General features: G+C 30.3%; 4 protein-coding genes across 5 annotated transcripts; 1 reads left to right on the top strand and 3 right to left on the bottom strand.

The window, feature by feature from the left end:
* Nucleotides 1–115: 115 nt before the first annotated feature.
* LOC145941397 (tRNA pseudouridine synthase A) lies at nucleotides 116–2,645 on the bottom strand. Of its 2 annotated transcripts, none has more exons than XM_083047518.1 (7): nucleotides 2,551–2,645; nucleotides 1,743–1,783; nucleotides 1,446–1,574; nucleotides 1,036–1,170; nucleotides 799–945; nucleotides 485–716; nucleotides 116–394 (listed from the first exon to the last, which is right to left on the bottom strand). In XM_083047518.1, exons 1-7 carry the CDS (start codon nucleotides 2,575–2,577, stop codon nucleotides 116–118), a joined length of 990 nt encoding a protein of 329 aa, XP_082903644.1. In that variant the 5' UTR covers nucleotides 2,578–2,645. The 2 variants fall into 2 exon arrangements, with proteins under 2 accessions (XP_082903644.1, XP_082903645.1); XM_083047519.1 differs by having other exon boundaries at nucleotides 1,699–1,783; nucleotides 2,551–2,569.
* Nucleotides 2,646–2,773: 128 nt separating this feature from the next.
* On the top strand, nucleotides 2,774–7,787 carry Mh (DNA-dependent metalloprotease SPRTN). The gene is made up of 5 exons (XM_083047507.1): nucleotides 2,774–3,561; nucleotides 4,008–4,162; nucleotides 4,245–4,353; nucleotides 4,994–5,113; nucleotides 5,571–7,787. The coding sequence occupies exons 1-5, from the start codon at nucleotides 3,472–3,474 to the stop codon at nucleotides 7,137–7,139; spliced, it is 2,043 nt and encodes a 680-aa protein (XP_082903633.1). The 5' UTR covers nucleotides 2,774–3,471; the 3' UTR covers nucleotides 7,140–7,787.
* A 356-nt stretch (nucleotides 7,788–8,143) lies between these two features.
* LOC145941371 (uncharacterized) lies at nucleotides 8,144–17,340 on the bottom strand. Its single transcript, XM_083047498.1, has 22 exons — nucleotides 17,101–17,340; nucleotides 16,573–16,805; nucleotides 16,168–16,413; nucleotides 15,927–16,085; nucleotides 14,840–14,982; nucleotides 14,476–14,623; nucleotides 14,215–14,399; nucleotides 13,809–14,128; nucleotides 12,872–13,047; nucleotides 12,537–12,754; nucleotides 12,017–12,236; nucleotides 11,720–11,924; nucleotides 11,413–11,629; nucleotides 11,063–11,220; nucleotides 10,702–10,844; nucleotides 10,439–10,566; nucleotides 10,128–10,254; nucleotides 9,861–10,043; nucleotides 9,458–9,787; nucleotides 9,111–9,366; nucleotides 8,690–8,969; nucleotides 8,144–8,508 (listed from the first exon to the last, which is right to left on the bottom strand). The coding sequence occupies exons 1-22, from the start codon at nucleotides 17,111–17,113 to the stop codon at nucleotides 8,334–8,336; spliced, it is 4,263 nt and encodes a 1,420-aa protein (XP_082903624.1). The 5' UTR covers nucleotides 17,114–17,340; the 3' UTR covers nucleotides 8,144–8,333.
* A 536-nt stretch (nucleotides 17,341–17,876) lies between these two features.
* On the bottom strand, nucleotides 17,877–24,435 carry LOC145941363 (PAX3- and PAX7-binding protein 1). The gene is made up of 16 exons (XM_083047485.1): nucleotides 23,989–24,435; nucleotides 23,524–23,702; nucleotides 22,613–22,772; nucleotides 22,235–22,334; nucleotides 21,954–22,111; nucleotides 21,783–21,865; nucleotides 21,501–21,700; nucleotides 21,130–21,319; nucleotides 20,019–20,139; nucleotides 19,702–19,890; nucleotides 19,394–19,593; nucleotides 19,169–19,319; nucleotides 18,870–19,065; nucleotides 18,575–18,773; nucleotides 18,331–18,449; nucleotides 17,877–18,220 (listed from the first exon to the last, which is right to left on the bottom strand). The coding sequence occupies exons 1-16, from the start codon at nucleotides 24,161–24,163 to the stop codon at nucleotides 18,169–18,171; spliced, it is 2,472 nt and encodes an 823-aa protein (XP_082903611.1). The 5' UTR covers nucleotides 24,164–24,435; the 3' UTR covers nucleotides 17,877–18,168.
* Between the last annotated feature and the right edge of the window lie 50 nt (nucleotides 24,436–24,485).

The following is a 24,485-nucleotide window of genomic DNA, read 5'->3' as shown; positions in this document are numbered from 1 at the left end:
TATATTTTGTTAAGAAAACTCTCATTTACTATCGTCCACTATATAAAATAAAATAATATTTTTCAATTATTACAATATTCTAATTGTTTCTCAAACAATTATTTTTCTTTTTATTTTATTCTTTCAATTGCAGTTTTTGCTTTTGCTCTTCCAATTCTAGTTCCTGTTCTTGCTGTTCCAACTGCAGTTTCTCTTCTTGTTCTTCTATTATGGTACAACGTCTTAATTCATCTGGATCGTATTCTACATTCAACAGATGTAAGCCATTTGCTGGTGCAGGCGTAGCACGAGGATTCCAATTATAATGAGAAGGAACTTGTAACATCACAGTAATATCTTTCTCTGTTATTTTCCCTAATCCCAATGCAAATAAAGCACCGACCATTCGTCTGATCTGCATATATAGAGTAACATTTATAATAGTTTTTTTTTTTAAACGTATTTATGAATAAAATATAATATGCTTATAAATAAAATTCATTACCTGATTGTACAAGAAAGATCTTCCGCTACATGTAAACTGCCAATATGTAAAATTTTCGGACAACGGATCAATCGGCATTAAAGGCTGCGTCTTTTCCAAAGTGAAAGACTGTAAGGAACGTATATAGTGCGTATGTTTTTTGTAATCTTTTGCACTAAACGTAGTAAAGTCCTTTGGTCCCATAAACAATTGTATACCACGTCTCGCTCTATCTATATCGAAATTGTATGCTCTAAAAAACATACGTCATTATTATCAACATATATAATATTATCAACAAAGTATATTAGTTTTTATTTTTTTCATATAACAACCTTAATTGAAAAGTATGTATCATTTCTACAAGGGATATCCGTTGCTCCTCGGGTACTTTAGGTATCATAAATCTGTATATATATGTTCGAGATTTACATGAATATCTTGCGTGAAAATCGTATGTGACAGGTATACAATCCAGCAATCTATAAAGAATTTTTATAAATACAATAAATATATATATTCACAAATGAGTGAAACATTGCAATAAAATTTAAGAATCTTAGAATTGTTACCTGATGGTATGACCGCATTTGGTAAAATAACGATTAACATATTTTTTTATACTTGATGTATCGTATATTCGATCATATTTGTTGTTAAGTTCCACATGGCATGAGTTGGACAAAGCATGGACTCCAACATCTGTTCTACAAAAATATATTTTGAGAGTTTGATAAAAAATACAGATACAAAATAGAATAATAATAATTAAATCAATTATAAACATCATATTCATTTCTCTCTAAAAAAAAAAGTAGTTCCAACAAAATAGTTTATATACAATAAAACTGTGCGCATACTTATAATCTTTAATATACAAATTATTAGCAAAATTAATTATGATATAATTGTATCTGTAAATATTGCAAATTGCAGAGACTACTACAACAAATAATTGATACAAAATAAAGAAAAAAATTACCTGCTGGAGAGACATATAGATGGTTTAACCAGAGACTTTGGTACAATGGTTGATAAAGCGGTTTCTAGAGCACCTTGAACAGAATCTGTGTCTCGTACAAAAATATCGCCAGTTTGTTTCTGCAAACCCCTTAAGAAAACATTATCACATTACGTTTCCATGATAAAACTATTGTATATATAGATTTGAGGAATGAAAAACGAACGTCTTGCTCGTCATATATAAAGTTATGGTAAACATGAGTGTGTTATACCTGTATTGTGTACCAATGTACGAAAATTTAAGAAAATATCGTACCATAATTGCTTTTTACATGCGAAAGCAGGAGGAACAGTGTCCTATCACGTAATAAAATTATGGTAACAATAAATCTTATAATTCTAGCAGCAATCACTCGATAATTTAATAACCTCACTTCGCAATGATATTAAATAGTTTTGGATTTTATATTTCTTTCTAGGAAATATTTTCTCTTTGAGAACTATATTGCTTCAATATTCATCAATATTGAATTGTTATTTTTATAAATTTAGAAAATTCTAACAGAAATACTTAAATAACACCGGCAATCACACGTAACCATGTGAAAAGTACAGCACTTTTTTTCTAATTATACTTCTATTCTATCTCTCTATCATTTCTAAAATATTCTCTTTCTATCTTTTCTAAAATATCAATCGCATGTCATCTCTTTTTAAATACGAAAATAAAAAGAAAAACGTAAAAATGTAAAAATATAAATGTAAATGTAAAAATGTAAATGTAAAATTAAATGTAAATGTAAAATTAAATGTAAATGTAAAAATGTAAATGTAAAATTAAATGTAAATGTAAAAATGTAAATGTAAAATTAAATGTAAATGTAAAAATGTAAATGTAAAATTAAATGTAAATGTAAAATTAAATGTAAATGTAAAAATGTAAATGTAAAATTAAATGTAAATGTAAAAATGTAAATGTAAAATTAAATGTAAATGTAAAAATGTAAATGTAAAAATGTAAATGTAAAATTAAACGTAAATGTAAAAATGTAAATGTAAAATTAAATGTAAATGTAAAAATGTAAATGTAAAATTAAGGTAATTATTCAGTTTAGCTGCCTCACGAGATATATCAATAAATTTGCACTCATTCGACGCGTTTTTGCTTAAAATGAAAGAATCTGGCAGAAAAAAGCTCTGTCCCGCAAAGCGAAATATTAACAATTAAAGTTGACTACTTTTGGGTTAGAAAATCTGTCATATCGACATGATGAGTACTCTCTACAGTCACATGCGCATGTGGTCACAGAGCATGCGCATGTGGTCACAGAGCATGCGCATGTGACCGTAGAGAGTACTCATCATGTCGATATGACAGATTTCCTAACCCAAAAGTAGTCAACTTTAATTGTTAATATTTCGCTTTGCGGGACAGAGCGACGCTTTTTTCTGCCAGATTCTTTCATTTTAAGCAAAAACGCGTCGAATGAGTGCAAATTTATTGATATATCTCGTGAGGCAGCTAAACTGAATAATTACCGAAAAATAAGTTGGACTGTCTGTCGCATAGTTTTTTTTGCAACCTCGATAATTCAACCTGGAGCCTGGAACGCATGCGCGAAAAATCCGGAACCGGAAGTGTCGCACCGGAAACCGGAATCGGAACACACTAGTGTTTTGCCTCCCCCCGCCGAACTTTCTTCCACCTTCCAACATTCCTTCTTCTCTGTCGGTCCTTCTATATCTATTCGCGTGAGCTTAGCTTACGCGATTATCGTGATTGTCCTTTCATGTCGTTTCAAGATTCCGTAAATTATCATCGGAATTAAATAATAAATCAATTATATTGTGCGAATGTGTGAAATATCTTATGGGATACGTATAGAAATATTTCTCCATTTATTTTCGTGTGTGTGTGATACATGAGATATTTCAATAAATAACGTTGCATGAACCAGATCGAAGAAAAAGAGAGAAAGAAAGAGTAGAAAAGTATCAGTTTTTCTCGCGTGAAATAAAGTGGACAAAGGCTGCGAGAGAAAACAATGGCATCCCAAGATTTCCACATGGCTTATGATGTTCATGAAAAACTTAATTGTTTAGGCGTAACAGAAAATGCAATTAATCTGGAAAAGGTAATTATTAAACGATTTTTTCATCATGGATGTAGTTTTATTACGTGGATGTGTTGAAGCTTGTAAATTTGTTCTCTTATAAATATTTCTTTTATGTATAAATTGAATAAGAAAATTCGTAAAGATATAGAATATTCACTTGCTCACCAATTTTAGATTTTATATACACATTTTTTATAGCGTGCAATAAGATGAGTTACTGTTGATTTATAGCGATATGAACATGTATAGATATATATTATAGACATGCATAATTTATACAAAAAGTTAATATCATAAACTTATATAATATTATAAATTTTGTGAAAAAATATTCTACACATTTACCCTAAAGAATTTTAAGGTCAACAGTAATAACTAGACTGTATAAGAAGTAAATTTGTTCTAGAACCAATATTCTTTGTTTTTTTTTGCGCATTGAATTGAAAACAAATATTTATTTCTAGGAGAATACCTTTTATATACGATCATTGGTTGACACAGCATTGGAATTGATCGATCCTACTCCTAATATTCATACGATGTTTGTACAATTCAATATACGCTTCTTTTGGAATGTTTTGACTCCTGTTCAGGTCAAGTGGAGTAACAGAATGACAAGGTAAATATCTCACAATACTTAACTATAAAATATTATTGTTTATATTAACGTTTATGTAATACCTGATTATATATATTTATAGTTCTGCTGGAGTTTGCTATTATCACCCACGCAATAGAGAATGTATCATATCGCTCAGTGCACCATTACTTAAGCTCAGACCGAGGAAAGATCTTGTTGAAACTTTATTGGTAAATATTTGTCAATTATATAAGTATTAATATACAGGGTGTATCAGAGCGACCATATTAGCAGTTTTTTGAGGTAACTACGCATTTTCGTGAAAAATGTTTCATACAAAAGTTGTTTTAAAAAAAAGTATGCAATTTGCAACAATTTTTTTTTCAAATCAACCATGTGTTTTCTTTACACCAATTGATTGGTCTCATTATTCTGTGCATAAAAGTATTACAGTAAGATTACCGAAAAGTGAATGTTTCATAAGATATTTTATATTTTATGTCAAAATACTGTAAACTTCAAGTCTCACAACTCGGAAAGTACTTAATAAAAAATAACTCATATATAGGGTTTTGGAAAGCTCTCGAGGTAAGCTACAAGAATATGTAATAGAAAATAGAAGGTTCCATTAAAAAAATTCAAAGTGATTTTTATGTGACCTTGACGGTGCTATTCAAGGTCATACTAATATTATTATATAATGCGCCACTTAGAGCCCTACAACTTTTGTATGAAATATTTTTCACGAAAATGCGTAGTTACCTCAAAAAACTGCTGATACAGTCGCTCTGATACACCCTGTATATAATTATTAGAAAAAGTTTAGAAACTTTGTATATTAATGATATTTTATATTGTATTAAATTGCAGCACGAGATGATTCATGCATATTTATTCTTAACAAATAATGACCGTGATAGAGATGGTCATGGACCAAATTTCTGCAAACATATGCACAGAATAAATAAAGAAGCGGGAACCAATATAACAGTGAGTTAATAATTTATTCATCTTAATATTTATTTTTGATATTAAGAAACATATGGCTGTTATCACAAACCAAGCCATTAAATTCGAATAATTTTTGAAATTATCCATATTATGATTGCAATTAGTTTAAATCTTAATAAAATTGAACCGTTAAATAATTTTATATAATAATTTGTGTATATAAAAAGAAAAATAAAAAAAGATTTTATTTTGCATTGTGAAATTTTCACACAAATATATTCATAGGATTTATAATAACAATCTAATATTTTTATTTACACAAAAACTGAATCAATTATATGAAAATAAATTTGTTAATTAAATTGGATTTTAGTTAAATAGATTTTAAAAAACAAATACTTGAAAATAATCTTGTTTGTATATTTGTAATAATTTTGTTGGATTTTCTGTTGTGATTTTTTTTATACTAACATAGCTCTTTTATATCGAATTACAGATTTATCACAATTTTCACGACGAAGTAAAGTTCCACCAAAATCATTGGTGGAAATGTAATGGACCTTGCCAATACAAACCACCCTTCTTTGGTACAGTTCGACGCAGTATGAATCGTGCACCTGGTCCATCAGATATCTGGTGGGACCAACATAAACGGAATTGCAATGGCGAATTTATAAAGATAAAAGAACCGAAAGATTTTAAATCGCATTCAAAGCAAAATGATAAATTAAAATCGAAAGATCGGAGGCCAAATAGATCTATCACTGACTGGATATCAAAGAATACTCTAGGGATAGATGCAGCAGCTAAACCTTCATCTTCAAAAGTTTCTCTTCCTCATAGTGACTCTAAAATACTCACTCAAAGAAACAACGATAACCCTAGTACTAGTAGAGATAATAATGGTGGTACAAATTCATTTCGTGCTGTGAATGAGAAAAATACTCCAGATTCGTCATTAGGAATGAAAAAATTAGGTGGCTCTAGTAATAATATACATGGCTGGGCCACCAGTGGCCCAAGTGGAAAAGTAGAAAAGGATACTTCAAAGAGCATTTCTAAGAATCGCACATTTTCATGTTCTGGTGTTTTGGGAGGTAGCAACAGCGGTCAGAGTAAACTGTTGACTAAATTTATGCAAGTAGACGATACTGTACACTGGCGCGACGAACATCACCGGCGTGAATCAACTAGGAGAAATTCATTAGAATCATCATCAGCTGTGAGACAAGAGAGATCTGCCAATAATTCAATCTTAAATCTAGGTCAACCAAGAAATAATTCCATACCTTGTCCTACATGTAACGTACCTATGACTTTAGAAAATATATACAGACACGTAGATACATGCCTAATAAATGATAACACGTTGATTGACGAAATTAATAACAATATAAATAATAATAATAATAACGAGGAATTAATGCTGCCTATTCGAACGTTTCCTACATCAACAGTGGAACAAAATATCGATGCAAACACCATTTCTAATAAACGTGCAAGATTAGACAATCCAGACGAGACGGCTGAATCTGTTAACTGTCCTGTCTGTAACAGAATATTTTCACCTGCAGATATTAATCAGCATCTTGATGAATGTTTGTTAGAAGCAGATACAATTCGTAAAGCTGCCATTCCCTCTACTTCTCGTGTATCATTTGATGATAGTATAATCAGTATAAATAGTTTCTCCAGTTCTATCTATGATCTAGATGATTCTGTAGTCATTGAAAGTCATTCCGTAATCAGTGAAACACCAGAAGAACAATCTCATGCAAATACTAACACTGATGAAGGCAATGCAATGGATCTCAAACAGAAATGTTTAGTTTGCAACGCACAGATACCACCTGAGATATCATTAAATGAGCATCTCGAAGAATGCATTGGAAGTGTTTTTAATGACGACACAATGATAATAGACGATGAGAATGATAAAAATGATGATGATATGCCTGTAGAAAACAATTCTATGGAGAGTAGATATCCCTGTCCAGTATGTATGCAGATAATATCGGAAAACCTTATGAACCAACATCTAGATACGTGCCTTAAAAATGACTAAGTGATCTTACGAATAAAAAAAGAGCTATTTTTTTTAAGCTAATAACATTTTTTTAAATCTTGATATGTAGTCAAATAAATTATCTTAATAAATATCTTTTTTCATCTTTTACATATCGCAATTTCTGTATACAATAAGAATATAATTAAAAAAAAACAAAAATTGTGTGAAACACTACTGAAAAATTAAGCATATAATTTAAATATATATATGAACAAATAATTTTGCGGACAAAAAGATAAACAATGAGCTATTTTGGGAAGAAATTAAAAGAAAAAACACTTTTTCATTCTTATTCGTATATATACGTATGTTCATATACATATATATATATGTATATATTTTTTTCAATAAAAATATATATATATATATTATATTTAAATAAAGTTTAAAGTGATTTTTATATACATTTTCGTTTATATTCTTATTGTGGATAAAATAAAAGTCTGAAATAGATTAGGATTAAAAAATGAGATAAGAAAAAAAAATCTGTTGTGCTGAGTAATTGTCAACATCACTTATGTAATATATATATATATATAAAATAGTATAATGTATTTGCATATATATATATAATTTAACATAATTTTTTAATGATTAAGGTTTATAATAAATAAATTATTATACTCACTTTTGTAAAACTCTCTTCTATTATCTTAGAATTCTTATAGCATTATTTTTTTAATAACTCTCTCTAAGGGTAGTAAAATTAATTAAAATCTAAAACTTTAAAGATTTAGTTATCGTTTAATGTATTAAATCTGGTCTCATTCTTTGCTAAAGTTTGTATTTTATGATAGAAAAAAAAATGAAATATTGTAATAACATATAATTATGCGTGCGTATGGTTCGGATTTTTAGCTTTTTGTTATCAAGCAATTAGCAATCAGTTTATTAATAATAGTAAGATTAACGCATAGAAATTTCAGGTACTGATCGATTTTGACGAAAATCCCAGCCATAATAATAATTGTATAGATATCCTCTCCTTGTATACATTGTACCATTTAGATATATATTAAATAATAAAAAAACAAATAAAAAACAACTATTGTATTTTATTTCGCGATATTTAACATTAATTTTCTATGGATATTAATTAATATCGAATATTAATAAAAATTGTCAACGTGTCCCGTTTTATACATACATATATATACCATATTTGTAATATATGCACTCATATTTTGAATATTAAATCAATTTCTCGTATAATCCGTCGACATTGGAATGGTCAAGCGTGCATATTCCACAACTGAAGTCTAGCACATGATTGGGGAAGAAAAGTAAAATTTGCTCTCGCGTCCAATGTATGAACAGCAAAATATTAGGTAGCAGAATATCAATCGTCTTGTCGCTCGTTTTGATCCTACACACGATTAATATCTTTTTTTAATACCATACTTGAAAAGCAAAATATATAATTCTATAATTTGTAAGATCCATTGTAAATATAAATTCGCGTTCACACACATCTAAGATAAATCTTACAAATTATGGATTTGAGTTTGGATTTTTCTACATTATTAGAAGTTATTTTCTTTACTTACATTTTACTTCCTACTTTATGAAATACATGATCAGATTGCAATTTTATAGATGATGTAGCATTATATAGGGCTCCCCTATCCATGCCGGCTACAATCTGCGTAGTTTCCGACTCATCAGTCAAATTAACGTTGATTCCATGCATACCATTGGCTGCGGTTAACGCGAGTCTAGGATTCTCGTCGTAGCATTGTCCGAGTAATATCACTTCGTTATTTTTAGCGAAGGTATAATCCACGTTGTATGCGGATTTTATGGAATCTGGCGTTATGACACATGTACCTATGAAAGTACAAAATATTAATTTTAAAAATTTCTAATTCTTGGAAAAAAATGTACATTGTTACAGTTGAAATTATTCTAAATTTAGAATAATCAGTGAAATCTATTGATGATTACTGTGTGATTAATATAATTACTTACTAGAAAACATTTTGACTAAGAGCATTTCCATATAATTATGAATTCTTGTTCGTGTAAGGAAAGGCTCGATGTAGCGCGAATTATATTCGATGGCAACTTTATCTCTGTTGAGTTGCAGTTCGCCAACATTTGATTCTTTTGGGAATAGTGCGGTTATCGCAATCTCATCGGACTTTCTCGCATTGGTGCTATTTCCGCCGATCAGATCATAGAAGGCGTACATCTTCCAGACTAACTTGGACAAACTCTCCGGTAACTGTTGTTTTCACATACACAAGAAAAATATCGTTATTCTAACTTGCGCGTTTTTTCACAGGGGTTCATATACTTCGTCTTTTTTTACTTACATTTTCATATCGCGCCAAGATCGTATATTTCCGTAAGGTCGACAATTCTCTCGACGCTTCGTAACAAGACCTCGTGTAAGGAATGAATGTTTTTCCAGTAGATTCCTTCTTACATTCGCCATAAGACCAGCTCGCTTCTTTGCTTTCCTCTATCTGCTTGCTACTAATTTCACCAATTAAGTTCATCGATATAGAAGATCCGCTACATTTTCCTTTCGCAGAATCAGACAATCCCCAGACGATATTTAATTTAATACGAGATAAGTCGCTCGGTTCATTGCTCAAAAACTCCCATTGCCATGGCACGTGTCTCTCAACCTCTGCACAAAGCTAAAAGCAATCAATAAATCTTAATTTCTCAGTAATGCATCTCAACTTTGTTGTCAAAGATCTTTAAATTTACCTTAAATATGGGTGCACCAGGAACGATCTTGTGCATTTTTAGTTTAAGTACATCCGACAGCCAGCCGGTGCTTTCATATAACACAGCAAAGTACCATTGATGAAGAATTTGCGAAGATTGTAAGTCTTGGTGTGTCAAGGATAAAATATGGCGATCTTCAGTTAGCGTGTAATCCAATTTTGTCTAATAAAAAAAAATATATAAATAATATAATAGATATATAATAAATATTATAATTATCACTAAGTAAATTTAATTATAAGTAACCTGCGATGGTGTCGATTTAACTGCCTCGATATAAGTAGCCAATCCACAGCTGCCACTTGGTGGCATGTAAGTGAGGTAATCCAACACGTGTAGTCCGAGTAAAACAAATTTCATACTTGGCCAGGTTCTATGTAATCGAGAAAATCAACGTAATTGATTTAAAATTCATTTCACAATGTATCAGTGATAAATTATAACATTTTATTATTATAGTAAATATGAATTATATTATTTATGATATAATTATATCACTTTGTATTAATATAGTAGATATAAATATGAATAAAAATACATAAATATATATTACTTACTGATAATTACTTTGATGAGAAGACAAAATGTCATTGATCAATGTTTCGTGCATCGTTTCGCAATCAAATATTTTCGCTTTTAGCCGACCACCTAATTCAGGAAGTTCAACGTTGAGAATATTCATTGTCTATAGAAAAAAAAAGGAAAAAGAATGTGAAAAAATTATATTCATTAACACTCTAATACAAACACTAATAAAATAATTTATACATTTGTAAACTTAAATAACAAAAAAATATACCATATTCAAAGTGATATTTACTTGCAAATTAGAGCTAGGCGATTTTACAACTGTATACGATGCAGGACACGAACGACAAGCTCGTTCCAACTTTGATTTAACATTCGCACCTCGAATGCTTGTAACCGTTTTAACGTGTGCTGTAATTCCTGTCTTAATATGTTCTGTAATATATTAATTTTAAGACTATGAAAACGAGGGATATAAATCAGAAAACATTTGTAAATCTTAAATACTTTTAAGATCTAAAATATGTGAAATTTTACTGTTTAAGAAGACTTAAGACTTATACAAGCCAATTTTAGTGAATTGTTGGCGAAAATTAATAAATGTAATGAAAATCGCATAGATTTCTAACTTATTGATAAAATGGGATTTATACCTCCCAAAGTATCGTATGAAATATATGGTCGTTCTTTTAATTCGATTGTAATGTTAAAAGGAAGATATCCATGTAATGACTGAACCCTTTCAGCACTATGCCACAAATCGACCAACGGATTGTAATTCTCTATTATTTCAATGCCGTGAACAGATGTACTAAAAAAAAAAAATAAATAAATAACTGCATACATAAAGCCATAATATTTCATACAATAGTTTTTAGAAGAATATTAAAAAAAACTAAAAGAGGGACTCAAATATATGTAATTATATAAAATAAAATGTTGTAGATAAATATACATATTAAATATATACAATAAATGAAATATATAAAATATATGTCCTTACCGTAAAATAACGTGATTATTTCGTTTAGGAAAATCGCGCGTAAAATTTCCTCTCATTGAAAACAAAGACGTTGCCGTCATTGCGAGTCTAACGTTGGTACCAAGATCGGTCGCTTGTATCGATTCTATTGTCAATGGCACGTTTATACGTTGTTGATTGACGTGAAATTCCATATTATAATACAGATAATAAAAATCATTCAACAAGGAAGACAAATCTAAAAAATTATAAATACACGAATTAAATGCATAGCATTTTATTATATATAACTGTGTGCATTTTCTTATATAAGTTTTTCATTTCTTACACTTCAATCCCTCAACTATCTTTGTCTCATTCCAGTGAACGCACAACACTGTTTTTTCTTGAATGCGCGCAATTATTTCCAAATGCGCGGAATCTTTCTTTCGTTCATCAAATTTGAACTGTGTGAGAATATCTTTTATGTTTGTCGGATTATCGAAGGAGATTGTCGCTAATGAGTGGAAAACGCCTTTCGCTTTGATGTATAACTTTGTTTTGTAAAACAAAAAATGATAATTAAATTCAATTAACATTCGCATTACACAAAATTAATTTTCTTAGATTTGAAAAGTATACTTACAGATAACTGGTTAATCTGCGTCCCACTGGCATAATTATTTAGAGTTACGTAAATTACTTCAGGAATATTCGTAAAAGGATTGGCTACAATAATACCGTGTAACATGGCGCCAAATCTTCTCGCCGAATCTTGATAATCAACCAGATAATTACCGGTAATAAGTAATTCGCCATTCGACGGTTTTCGAAGGATGCGGCTGAATTGCGCCGCGATTCTGCTTCTGCAAATACCAAGTAGTGATAATTAATGATTAAAACTAGATGCGAAAATGTCTGAATAAATGCATATGACATGTTAAATAGATTAATGAAAAATAATAACAATGTCACATACTTGAACAATATAAATTATACTGTTTAGATAGTAGAAATATAATATAAATTTTAAAAGTTTGCATTTGATTTAAATGTTTTATAATCTACAAATACAAAATGATACAGAAATTAATTATTAGAAATTATTTCGGACAACATTGCTGCTTGTTTTTTTGCTTATAATTAATAAGTTTGTATATATTTACATGCGCTTGTAACAAGGATCCGTGGTACGTTCCATAGATTTTAACGTTGTATAAAAGTAATTGTACAAGTGCTGGTTGGGCTCGTTTTGCATGTACCAGTACAGGGATATTAATCTATTAGGTGTAGGATTGGATATGATGAGCAAAGTTAACGCAGCGATTCTCATCTCCAAGTCCTCGGTTCTGTTGACCAAAATTGGCCAATACACAGGATAAATCTGCACAGAATATATTGCTACATATAATCAAACATATCACGGTGACGAATAAGAATGTGCTTGATTCTGATACGTCAAATTCATGCAACAAAGATTGCTTAATTAAAAATCGCTCACCACGTCGGGTCTCAACGGTGCTGTAGACACAGAGGCCCAAGCTGCGAGTGCCCGAAAATGCCGCAATTCAGGATTGTTACCGCTAGCTATTGGCTCTAGAAACTCAACGACTTTACCAAGTTGTATGTTTGCCAAGCCTTGCAGCCAGACCATCTTTTGTTCGTGTTGGGTACTTTCTGTAAAAAAAAATAAATAAATATAGTAAAATATGTATATATATAAAATATAATATAATATAGTATAATTCTGGATAATGTGGAAACTTTAATAGATACATATATATTTTGTATATACACTGCCGACCAAAAGTTTGGATGCATCATTATAATAGAATAGATATTATAAAAAATCTACTTTTATTGATGTAGTTTGTAGTTACATTAAAAGTAAATAATTATTCTTTTACAATATTTATTTTTATAATATTTATTAATCACTTATTAAATGATTATTATTATTTTATAATACAAAAACTATAGAAAATTCAAGTAAAATAACGTTAACTTCAATCTTTCAACACACCTTTAACAAAGAACTGTTAAACTTTTTCTTTTATGAAAAAATGCATCTTTGATTTTAGTGATCATTTTAACAAGTTGTGCCATTCTTCCTACTAATTTATTAATGATAACAGTAAATATTTATATCCTATCCATTCTTGAAAGAGCGCAGAAGTAAATGATTATACCCACTCTTGATATTTCTGTGAATTCTTTTATTAGAGATCGGAAAGATTTAATATAATATTTAATATAAGTTATGACTAGACTAATTGATTCATAACAAAAAAGCTTCCTGGAGAGTTAGGGGAATTCTGTTAAATACAAATTATATAAATATATAGACAAGTGTATCCAAACTTTTGGCCGACAGTGTAAATCTTATACAATCTGCTATCGAAAGAATATTCGGTTGTTTTAACACACTTTATATATACCTGTAAATTTGTCGAGATAGAGGCGCACGTAATAATCCAATATGTCGTACGGACAAGACACAAAACAGGATTTGTATATCAGCGTTCCGAATGTGAGAATCGCGGTGTTTCGAACTTCCGCGGAGATCTTGCTCGGCAACGTAAGAAGTGGTTGTAGATTGGCCAGCAATTCGGCGTCCGGTCTTCTCAAGTGAAATGGTAACCGCATGAGAAGCTGAATCGCAGATACATCGGATACCTTATTTTCCCGAATAAGATCTAGTATGAAGAGAGCGGATTCTCTACTCCCAACTTGCGGCAGCGCCTCGAGAAACATATTCCTAGAATAAAGCATAAAAGTAATAATTTATATAATATAATAATTTAATAATTAATAATTTTAATAATTAATAATCAATGTAGATACCGTATCGTTTCCTCTTTATAACTAGTTCCCGAGATGCGATTATAGGCTTTTCCCAGATCAACGCGATCTAACATATCGAGATAGTAGAGAAGTACGGATATCGTTGTATTGTGCAGATTATGGATCTCGGTATCCAAACCGGGATTTTCAAGCCTCTGACTCAAACGGTCCAATAATCGACTTATCTGTGACATAATTGATAGATATTTTACTATAATTAAGGAGCAAAACAAAAAAAGAATAAAAAATCTATAAACTTACAGATTTAAAAATAAAATGTTTGTCCGGAGTACTTCTGCCTTGTGTGAGATCTGCTTCAGGTAGCTCATGTAGAAGAACAGTAGTTTGTAAATTATTCGTAACTATCTTATTCGTTATATCTTTCATTGAAGATAATTCAATAGTTTGCCTGTATAGGATAAAATAATGTTATTTCATTAGCATCGAGAGAAAAGCGATAATTATAATTTATTTCTCAGAAATGCGATAATACGAGTATTAATTCAAATATTATTATTATCTCTCTTATGATGATATAAAGATGTTTTTTTTATATTTTTATTTAAAATAATAAATATTAAGTAATACAACTATATGTAACATTTAAGAAACTTGTGGAACATACTGAACAAAATGATAATGTGCCTGACCCATGCTTTGAAAGGGTTGTACATAGATATTCCCGAATGTGTTAACGGAAAGAATATCGTGAATGTGTCCATCGGTTTTCAATTTATATATTCTTTCGCTACCCTTCAGGACAGGATTCTAAAAGTTGGGTGTTAGAGAATATATTATATATAACATATATACACTCGTCAAAAAAAATTGTACAGTGAAAATATAGAAAAAACTTGTGAAACTTTAAATGTTTATAATAACGCAGATCATAATTATTATAATGGTGATGCTTCGAAAACGAAAATAAAGTTTGAAGTCTGTATTTTGAGAAAATTTTAATGTTGATTACATAGGATGATCAGTTTTCTAATGATACAGTAAACATCTGCAAAATTGATTTATAAAAAATCCAACTTCCTGAGTTGCAGAGTGAATGTTGATGTAGTTCATGAAAGGATAAAAAGATTAAACTTTTCCCTTTAAAATGTGCTTTTGCGGAAGTAAATACGATAAGTTATGATAATTGAAATGTTTGTCGCTGTTATCAATTTGAACCGCTGTAAAATGTCTCGAAAAGTTGGAGAAGTTCTTGAAAAAGCATAGAATAAACAGATCAAACAGAAATAAGAGCATTGATTACAATCGTTAAAAAACCTACTTTTTCATATTGACATAACTCATCGAAAAATTATCGTATCAACTTCCGCTAAAGTGCTTTAAAGTGTAAAGTTTAAACCTTTATATGCTTTTTACCTCATTGAACTACATCAATTGATTACTTCATGCAACTTAGGAAAGTGGACTTTCTATTAATCAAGTTTGCAGGTTTTTACTTTGTCATCCGCTATTGGAAAACTGATCATCTCTGTAATCAACATTAAAATTTTCTCAAAATACAGACTTTAAAAGCTTCATTTTCGTTTTCGAAATATCTTGATATCATAATTATCATAATTATCATATAGATATCATAATTATCTCGATATCACTTTTTTGACTGACAATGAGTGTATTATATATTGTAATATAACTTGATAAACTCTCTACGTCAATCAAATAGATAAATGGAATATTTCAATACGATAACGTACCTGATCTTCATCAGTACACTGTATTTTAGGAACATTGGACCAATTACGAGATGGATGCCTAGTACACATCCGAGGATCTAACGATTTCCTTACCAAACGCTGAGTATCTCCCTCCGGGCTTACAACATAATCGATATTACACTTTCCATAATGGTTAATCTGTAAATTATATTTTTGTTAAATACATATAAATACATATATTTCTGTGTGCACGTTTATTCAAACGCTCATAATGACTTACCTCGCTAGAATGAAACGCAACTTCCTTCTCCAACTTAGGAAGATCCAACTGTAAAATTCCAGCTATGCTACGTTTTATATTCGTCGCCCATATCTCTTCCGTTTCGATGCTAAAGTTCTCGATAAGCCCTTTGTTGTACGACACTCGGAAAGGCTTCAAAAGTTCTACAGCGTTATCATAGATATCAATATTTTCGCTCGGCTCCTTTACGTTTCCATTCCACATTCTCGTCTTCAACAATCGTAGCTAAGAAAAAAAAAAAAAAAAAAAACAGGAATATATTAACATCAAATTATATACACATAACATGATAAAATAATTTAGAAAAAAGATATATACTTCTTGTAATGGAAAAAAATATAAGAGAGTGTAGAAAAAATTGTATGTTAATATTTTTTTTTATACCTGTATTGTGACAAAATAATCTTCCGCCTGTATCACAAGCTCGCCGTTGAGATTCCAAGAAGAAGCTGCATTGGAGGGCACCAACACTCCGGTATTCGACGTAGCGTTATAAGAATATACGTATTCTTTGCCGGACCTAAATAAACTCTGCGCGATATTTCCATTGATTAAAAATAAGAGTATGAATAGCGTTGTTCCTATTCCTTGCTCTAGTCTGGATATAAAATTAGGATCTGAAAAACAAGACTTTCTTCTTCACACATCTTCTTCACTCTTGCACATACATTCAAAAAATTATCATTTTCTATTCTTCGATAAAGAATGCATGCAAAAATTAATTAACACAAAAATTAATTAACATATGGAGAAGAATGCGTAGACTGTGATATTTTTCTATATTAACAATATATTATTAAAACTATAATGATAAATATATTTCGCTTGCAATAATAGATTTCGATCATTCCTTTGTTTTTTTCAAAGAAAACACTATAATATATAAATATAAAAAATAATATAGACGTATACCCGTGAATCGCATGATGTAGTTGATCGTAGTTGTTCAAAAGTAAACTGACTTCATGCAAGTCAAAGAATGACCCTTACCAGTTTTTATCTTGTGACCTACGAATACACACATGTTTATTTGTGTGTATATAAATATCAATTACACTGCTATATATTATCTTTAATCAAATATGTATATGTGGCTCGCACGAATATTATATATTTTATCACTGGTCCTTCTTTTTTTTCTCTCACACAACACAAAACAGCATAGAAAATATATTTATATCTTATTTACGTATAATATTTTTTATATATATTATTTTGTAGTAGAAGTAATTTATATAAAATTTATATAATTAATTCAAGTAACACAAGAGTCCGAAAAATATCCGAAAAGTATAAAACGATGTTTTTTTCTGAGACTAGAAAAATATTTAATAATTTCTTTCTTTTTTATTTTATGTTCAGAAAATTAGTGAAAATGCGCGTTCAAGCGATTGATACGTTCAAATGATATTTATCGTCTTTATATACATATATTATATATTATGAATTTCATTAAATTATATCTTTCGAAATTAAAGTATTTGTTCTATAAAGAACGTTACAATGAAAATACATGTTTTAATTAATTAAATAGACTAGTTCCATTATAAAATATGTACATATGCATACATATGTATACAAATGTATACATATTTATTGTGTCATTTTTATAATATTAATATATGCAACCATCCACAATTCTTTTAATGTATTCTAATTACGATGAATGCGAGATAATTTCTTAAAGGTAAGACTTTATGCTTAAATGCTATTTACAAATTTATTTTCCACTTATGACTTATATACAATCATATTTGGGAAATGTATCATGTCATTAAGTTATCTCTCATTTATAGTTTATTACTATACAAAATTGAATCTCCTCATATATTATACATTTGAAAATTTACTTCAATGCATCATGTACAAGATCTGCATTATGCTGCATTATATGTATAAAACTATTAACAAGCATATTAATGGTCTAAAGCAAGAAATTCGACAAAACATTACCGACACATACATAATATAATTAATATATTATAGTGGCTTAATTATTTTCAAGATGGACTTGGCGTATTCCCAGGCTTCACTGCAACAATGCGAACCTTGCTTTAGACGCTATATTTTAGGCGATTCACAACTCACAACACGAAAAACTGCGTCGTCAATCGCAGAAAAATATTATTAATAAACACTTACTTATGTGCAGGATTTGCTTGATCCAACTGTTCGCTAAGCTGTTGAATGAGGGCGGCAAACATTCTGAGATGTTCTATAGTTTCCCCTTGTAGCCACGCTCTTGGTAGTGTATTCATAATCTATATTCATTGATTTTATTCGTTAGAATTGACATATAAAGTATTAATGTAAACTTGTCGTTTAACATAATAATTCGTAATTCTATATATATTTATTTTAAACATATATATGTCAAATATATTACCATGTTTGCTTTAAATAAAGCATCAGTTGGAGAAGAAACTCTTAATCCAGCCAAAAGGTAACGATTCAAAAGGGAACCTAACGCCAAGTTTTTTAACTGCATATCTCCAAGAAGACCTTGCCAACTTAGTAAATTACGTAGCAATTTGACGGCCATTGCAAATTGTCTTTGGAAAAATTGATGTTTTGTATCCAAAACTCTAGAATGGCAATTTGTGTCAAAGTTAGTGAAAAGATATAATTATGAAAAATATTAACTTAATTTTATATATAATATATATACAAAATATACTGACTGTTTTGGAAAGATGGGTATGAAAACATCGTTCTCAACGGCAGCCTTAATTTTATCTAAAATAGCATTAAATAGAATTTCCAATTGTTTGCTCGTATCATTTAAATTCGGATATTCCTTGATGAAACGGTTTATAGCTCCTACAAGACGTAACGTTTGAGATGTTGACATTGGATCCCATATTTTTTCGATAATAGCTAAAAAAATTATAAAATATTAAAGATATTAAAAGTAGAATTATTTTATTCCTAATGCATGCGACTTCATAAATAGTAGTATTATAAAAAGAATAATCCTTACATGTCAGTTTTGGTATTACAATCTTCTCAATTGCAGATGGTATTAATCTAACATCCGGATCTCGTTTCAGTGACTCCTCTGTTTCTTTACTATCTAAGGCGTATAGAAGTAATATATTGTACCATTTGGTCCTCTCTACATCAGCGCTTTCCTACGAGAAGTCCGAAAAAATTTATTATAAATATCAATAATGTTACTTCCTGTCGAGTAAAATGAATAAATTACCATGATTGGATTCCAAGTAACTAATTGTAATCTGATGATTGGTGAAATAATCTTGGGTAAACACAATGACACATAAGCTTCTGTGTAGGCATCTATGTCAGTCTCTCTCCACGATTCGAATTTTGAAAGTATACCACGTACTGTACAATATTCCTCCATGACATCGGAAAATATATTTTTACAATCATTATCAATTTCGTCTGAAATAAAGTGAAAAAATGTATAATATAAGAAAATGTTAAAAACGTAAATAAAATAATTTTAACGGAAAAATCCCAAAATTTTGTAAAATCTATCACTAAATCTACCTTTTGTTTGTTTAAATGCAAGATTTTGTTGTTCAGTAACTTCATCGTCACTGGACATGCCATCGATATGTTTTGGCATATTTGAAGCTAATTCTCTCGCTCTTCTGCGACGGGCTCTTCTACCTTCTCTCTCTGTAGCTCGTCGTACGTGAGCTTCTACTTCCGGTCCTCTTCTCATGGCCTGGCCTCCTATAAAATGAAAAAAAATTGTAGAATTTTTGTGTAAAATTTTTTGAATATTGACTTAAATCGAATATAAAAATAAAAGAATCAATTAAAAATAAAAAATTGATTAGCATTAAAATATGTTTACTTACTTGCTGCAGTTATTTCTTCCGCCTGATCCCTCGTGTCCTGTCGTCTCCGTTCCATCAATTCGGTCGAGCGATCACCGTACAAATCTAACCAGCGTTGCTCCAACTCGATAACCAAGGGAAGCTAACAAAAGAATTATGTGTTTAAGTAAATTCACAATGTGAATATATTCCATTACTCAAAATTAATATTTAATGATTTCATAATACAAAAATAGATAATAAATTTGAAAAATATTAACTCTTTTTTTTATCTTGATCAGCAATTTTATAAATTATTTTAAAGACTCGTTCATCATTGTTTATGTATTGTTTATATATTACAATGACAAAAATTATGGTAGGCATTCATTTACTTACCACAATTAAGTTAATTTATATTAATTACTCTTATAATAAATTTTATCTTCATATAATATTTTTATATGTGAAAGTAATATATAATACAGAGAAGATAATGACCCCCGGCAATAGAAACATTTTACATATGCATATCCTCTTTAATTTAGCGCCACTAATAAAATTACTTGAAAAGATTTTATTACTCTATCGTTTCATTTATACCAAAATGTTTTGCGGAAATAATTGTGAAAAATTATGCTAATCAAGTTTATTTTGGCTTCATCTAAATTTAATTCAAAGTAAAATGATAATACTCGCGCGATATAACATTTATGCAGTCTAAAGAACAATTAAACAAGTATCGTTTATTTTCTTCAAATAATATAGTTTGAATCTTTTGAATTGTTGCAGCCAAATTGAATTACAATATCAAAGAAGCAAAAAGATCATAAATTCCTACACTTTACATATTTTATGTTTATGATGATATGATGTAATATATACATATTCTTATAATAAGCATGTTGAAAGTATGGTAATTTTTCTATTATTATGTCAAATCAAATCTGATTTGGCCAATTCTTTTATAAATATGAGGTATTATATGAGTTTTTATAGCGAGATTTTGCATAATAAACTCAGTCAATGAAATTTTAAATGGTTAATTAAGATTGCTGATACTTTACTGGAGCTGGAGAATCTCTGCCAGCCGCACATACTGTACGATAAACCCCAGTGCACATAAATCAAACGTGACAGCGTATCAACCCACCTTCTCATCAAGACACTCTACCAAGTCAGTGACATACCCACGCAACTCTTGGTAATATCTGAAGCGTTGTGCGTAATGCGGTGTACGGATTTCGCCCTCGTCCAATTCTTTCATAGTTTGCTGTAATTCTTCTTCTAAACGTTCCTGATCTTGCTGATGTCGTCTATGCACCTCTTTCAAACTGTCCAACCTTTAAGTAACAATAGTGTGCTATCTAAATATAAACTGACTTTATAAATTTAATTTTCTCTTTTTTTTTTATACATAAATCCTAATATATATACACACACACACACACACACACACACACACACACACACACACACACACACAAAATATATAATATTAATCTTATATAAAATATATAAAACCTTGTGCGCATCCTGCTCACAACTTCTTGCGGTGTAAGAGGTACGATCTTTGTCGGATCTGGTGGTTGAATGGACGGAGGTGGTGGCGGTGCAGGCATTAATACCATTTCCAAAGATACACCAGATCCTATCATCTGATTAACATTCATACCCATCGTATATTGTTGTTGTAACATAGAATCCTGCTGTGCCGCTGCAATCTGCAGATCATAAAAAATTTTGTGTAAATTTTTTTTTTTTGTAATAAATCTCGGCGCATTTTGTACTAAACTGTGCTTTTACCTGAGCGCCGGTTACACCCTTTCGTATCTGTTGAGCTTCCCACTCTTCTTCTTCATTTTCGTGCTCACTTTCGTTATCTGAAACTAAATTAAAACGCGTTCTATAAATTCTATTACTTAACTATTATCTGAAAGATAATTGCTTTGATAAATATTATAACTAAAGACTCACATTTTACTGAAGCTTGAGAAGCAAGGAATGCCTCTCTCCTCTTTTCTTTATCACGTGCTTCTGTATTGACAGTCATATCAAGTCGGTCTTGAGAATCGTCATCGTCACTTCGATCGTGATCTTCCTCTCGTATTAGTCTGGACTTGCCCTTGTCATCGCTACAGATATGAATTTGTTACAAATAATATTATTAATAAATATATCACTAATACAACACAAGATGTATATATTATTTTTGCATTTATTAAATAATTTTTAATAATTTTAACAAGAAAATGTACCTCTGTTCTTCAATAGGAATGTAATCAGTTCCCAATTCTCTTGCTTTCTGTCTACGCTTTCTTGCTGCATGGATCATAGCTGCATCAGGTATACAACCACCTAAATAATATTAACAGTTATAATGTTATCACACTTATAAGAAATACAAAAATACCTTACTATCAAATCAAAATAATTGCCAATAATTTTATAACATTATATGTTTTATTTATAATACCATTTAGTTTTAATATCTGAAAACAAAATGTAAAGCAAAATGCTTTTCTTTCTATTTCAGCTTCATCTAAAATGTTCCATTTAATTTAAATGCTGGAAATGGACATGTAAAAATATTTATATTTAGACTTAACTTATATAAATAATAAAAAATTACGTACTTTCAAGTAGTATTTTAACAGTTTCAGCTTTATCTGTATTTTTCCGAAATTTGTGACAGCAAGACTCATCTTCCTCTTCATCCGATGTATAGTCATCCTTTCCTGCTGCCAATGCAGCACGACCGTTCAAAATCAGGGGTCCTGTGTTTTTTATTTTAACCTAGCAATGAAGATTATTCATCATTTAGTAAAGATGCACAGTATCACATAGGGGACAAAATTCACAAAATTTGTAAAAATATATCACACGTTAAGTATTTTCTATGAAAAGAGAAAAGAGATTTACAAAGTACAATTTTAATATACATTATTCCGAAATTAATGTAAGTGTATTTTCAGTAACATAGCAAAATAACACGATAATTTAAGATAGAAAAATATTCACATCAAAAATTATGTTAATTTATAATAAAAATCAGCTTACTGCAAGATGAGATTGTGAACATATCGACACTCAAGATAGATAATAAAGAATCAAGATCATATAATTCAAGGAGCACTTGGAACAAAATCTTTATAACATGGACATGTATTTTTTTTACTAATATACGTAATCGATAAGACAGAAAAACATTGTAGAAAGTAATATGATATTTCAAGTGATTATAATGTGCAAATTTGTATTTGTCTAAATTTAACAATTTAAAGAAAAAGAAGAACATTTGAATCTGCGAGTGAAATGCTTTCGATATAGGCGTTAATTTATAAACACAAAACACATTGTGTGAAAAATGACATTTAAATTATAAATGTGTCTTCTCGCTGTACTCCCACAGTTGTTCCAAATCTTGAAACATTAGTCAATATATTAGGAAGAGAGATGTAAAAAAAACATCTTCTATATATTAAATGATAAGTTACTTAAATTGAAGAAATGCTAATAATAATAAAACATCATAGAGATAGCTTACTACTAGATCATCTGTCTTTATCTCTAAATCTTTTTCCTGCTTAATGGATTTATTCGCTTGCTCAGTGTCCGCTTGCATTTTCTCTTCACCTTTCTTTTTCCTCCTCTCGTGATCTAGCTGTTTTGCTAGCTTTTTGCTCCTCGACGATTTCTTGACTATAAAAACTTCTCCATCGTCCCCTGCAATTCATTACAATTTTCAATTTTCAATCAAAATATCTCTTTATCGTACAACATTTGGTAATAGATTTGGCAGAAACAGCGTCTACTAGCTCTACATATTAAAACAAAGTATATATAATATCAAAGTATCGTCTTTGTCCCTGTTACCAAGACACCCCTGTAAAACCTTAATCCACATACAAGTCATATTATATCTTTTTTAACCAAAAACAGATAATTTAATCATATAGACAATAAATTGTGCACGTTTATGCGCGAGCGACGCGTGTATGTGTATATACACCTTGTTCCAGCTCCTCTCCGAAACTCAGGAGCGTCTGCTTTGGCTTATCCTTCTTCTTCGTCTTAATTTTGACAGGCTGCGCGTCCTCCACCTCCATTCTGTTCTCATTATCTTCATCCTCATCGTTGAAGGGACGTCGGCGTATATTTCGTTTCGGCTTGTTGAATAATGACATTGTATCGTTACAGCGTCAACACGTTCTCCCTTCGATAATGGTCATCTAACACCGCTCGTACACTCGTGCAGTTAAGAACGCAGGACAAGAAGCGGAATGTACCGCATCACGTCGTCGAGTCGAAATAAATTGGGACTGACGCTTCCCCGTTTATATATATATCGACGAATATTCGCGCGCAACTCGACGAAACAAACGGAAAATTGATGCAAACCGTGGGCAGCTCGGCAGCTGACGAGGCTGGACGGAGGCTTTCGATCACGAAGTGTGACGTTCGGAAGAACTTGGTCTCACTCCACTTGATCGCAAATGGCCGCAGACC

Source organism: Prenolepis imparis, unplaced genomic scaffold (genome assembly GCF_030444845.1).
Source record: "Prenolepis imparis isolate NDT839.2.m4 unplaced genomic scaffold, iyPreImpa1.0 SCAF_1, whole genome shotgun sequence".
Classification (NCBI taxonomy): Eukaryota; Metazoa; Arthropoda; class Insecta; order Hymenoptera; family Formicidae; genus Prenolepis; species Prenolepis imparis.
Note: the sequence above shows the minus strand (reverse complement) of the source record. Positions and strands in the feature narration are given on the sequence as shown.

Excerpts from the sequence above, each read along its gene's own strand:
- LOC145941371 (XM_083047498.1), bottom strand. Across the intron at positions 12,755-12,871 it reads CACCGTTGAGACCCGACGTG|ATTTATCCTGTGTATTGGCC; the intron begins GTGAGCGATTTT and ends TATTCTGTGCAG. Across the intron at positions 12,237-12,536 it reads GATCCTTGTTACAAGCGCAT|AAGCAGAATCGCGGCGCAAT; the intron begins GTAAATATATAC and ends TGGTATTTGCAG.
- LOC145941363 (XM_083047485.1), bottom strand. The coding sequence starts at position 24,163 with ATGTCATTATTCAACAAGCCGAAACGAAATATACGCCGACGTCCCTTC. Across the intron at positions 22,335-22,612 it reads TGTTAAAATACTACTTGAAA|GTGGTTGTATACCTGATGCA; the intron begins GTACGTAATTTT and ends AATATTATTTAG. Across the intron at positions 20,140-21,129 it reads TAGAGTGTCTTGATGAGAAG|CTTCCCTTGGTTATCGAGTT; the intron begins GTGGGTTGATAC and ends TTCTTTTGTTAG.
- LOC145941397 (XM_083047518.1), bottom strand. The coding sequence starts at position 2,577 with ATGAGTGCAAATTTATTGATATATCTC. Across the intron at positions 1,171-1,445 it reads TCTATATGTCTCTCCAGCAG|AACAGATGTTGGAGTCCATG; the intron begins GTAATTTTTTTC and ends ATATTTTTGTAG. Across the intron at positions 717-798 it reads ATACATACTTTTCAATTAAG|AGCATACAATTTCGATATAG; the intron begins GTTGTTATATGA and ends TATGTTTTTTAG.
- Mh (XM_083047507.1), top strand. The coding sequence starts at position 3,472 with ATGGCATCCCAAGATTTCCACATGGCTTATGATGTTCATGAAAAACTT. Across the intron at positions 4,163-4,244 it reads TGGAGTAACAGAATGACAAG|TTCTGCTGGAGTTTGCTATT; the intron begins GTAAATATCTCA and ends ATATATTTATAG. Across the intron at positions 5,114-5,570 it reads AAGCGGGAACCAATATAACA|ATTTATCACAATTTTCACGA; the intron begins GTGAGTTAATAA and ends ATCGAATTACAG.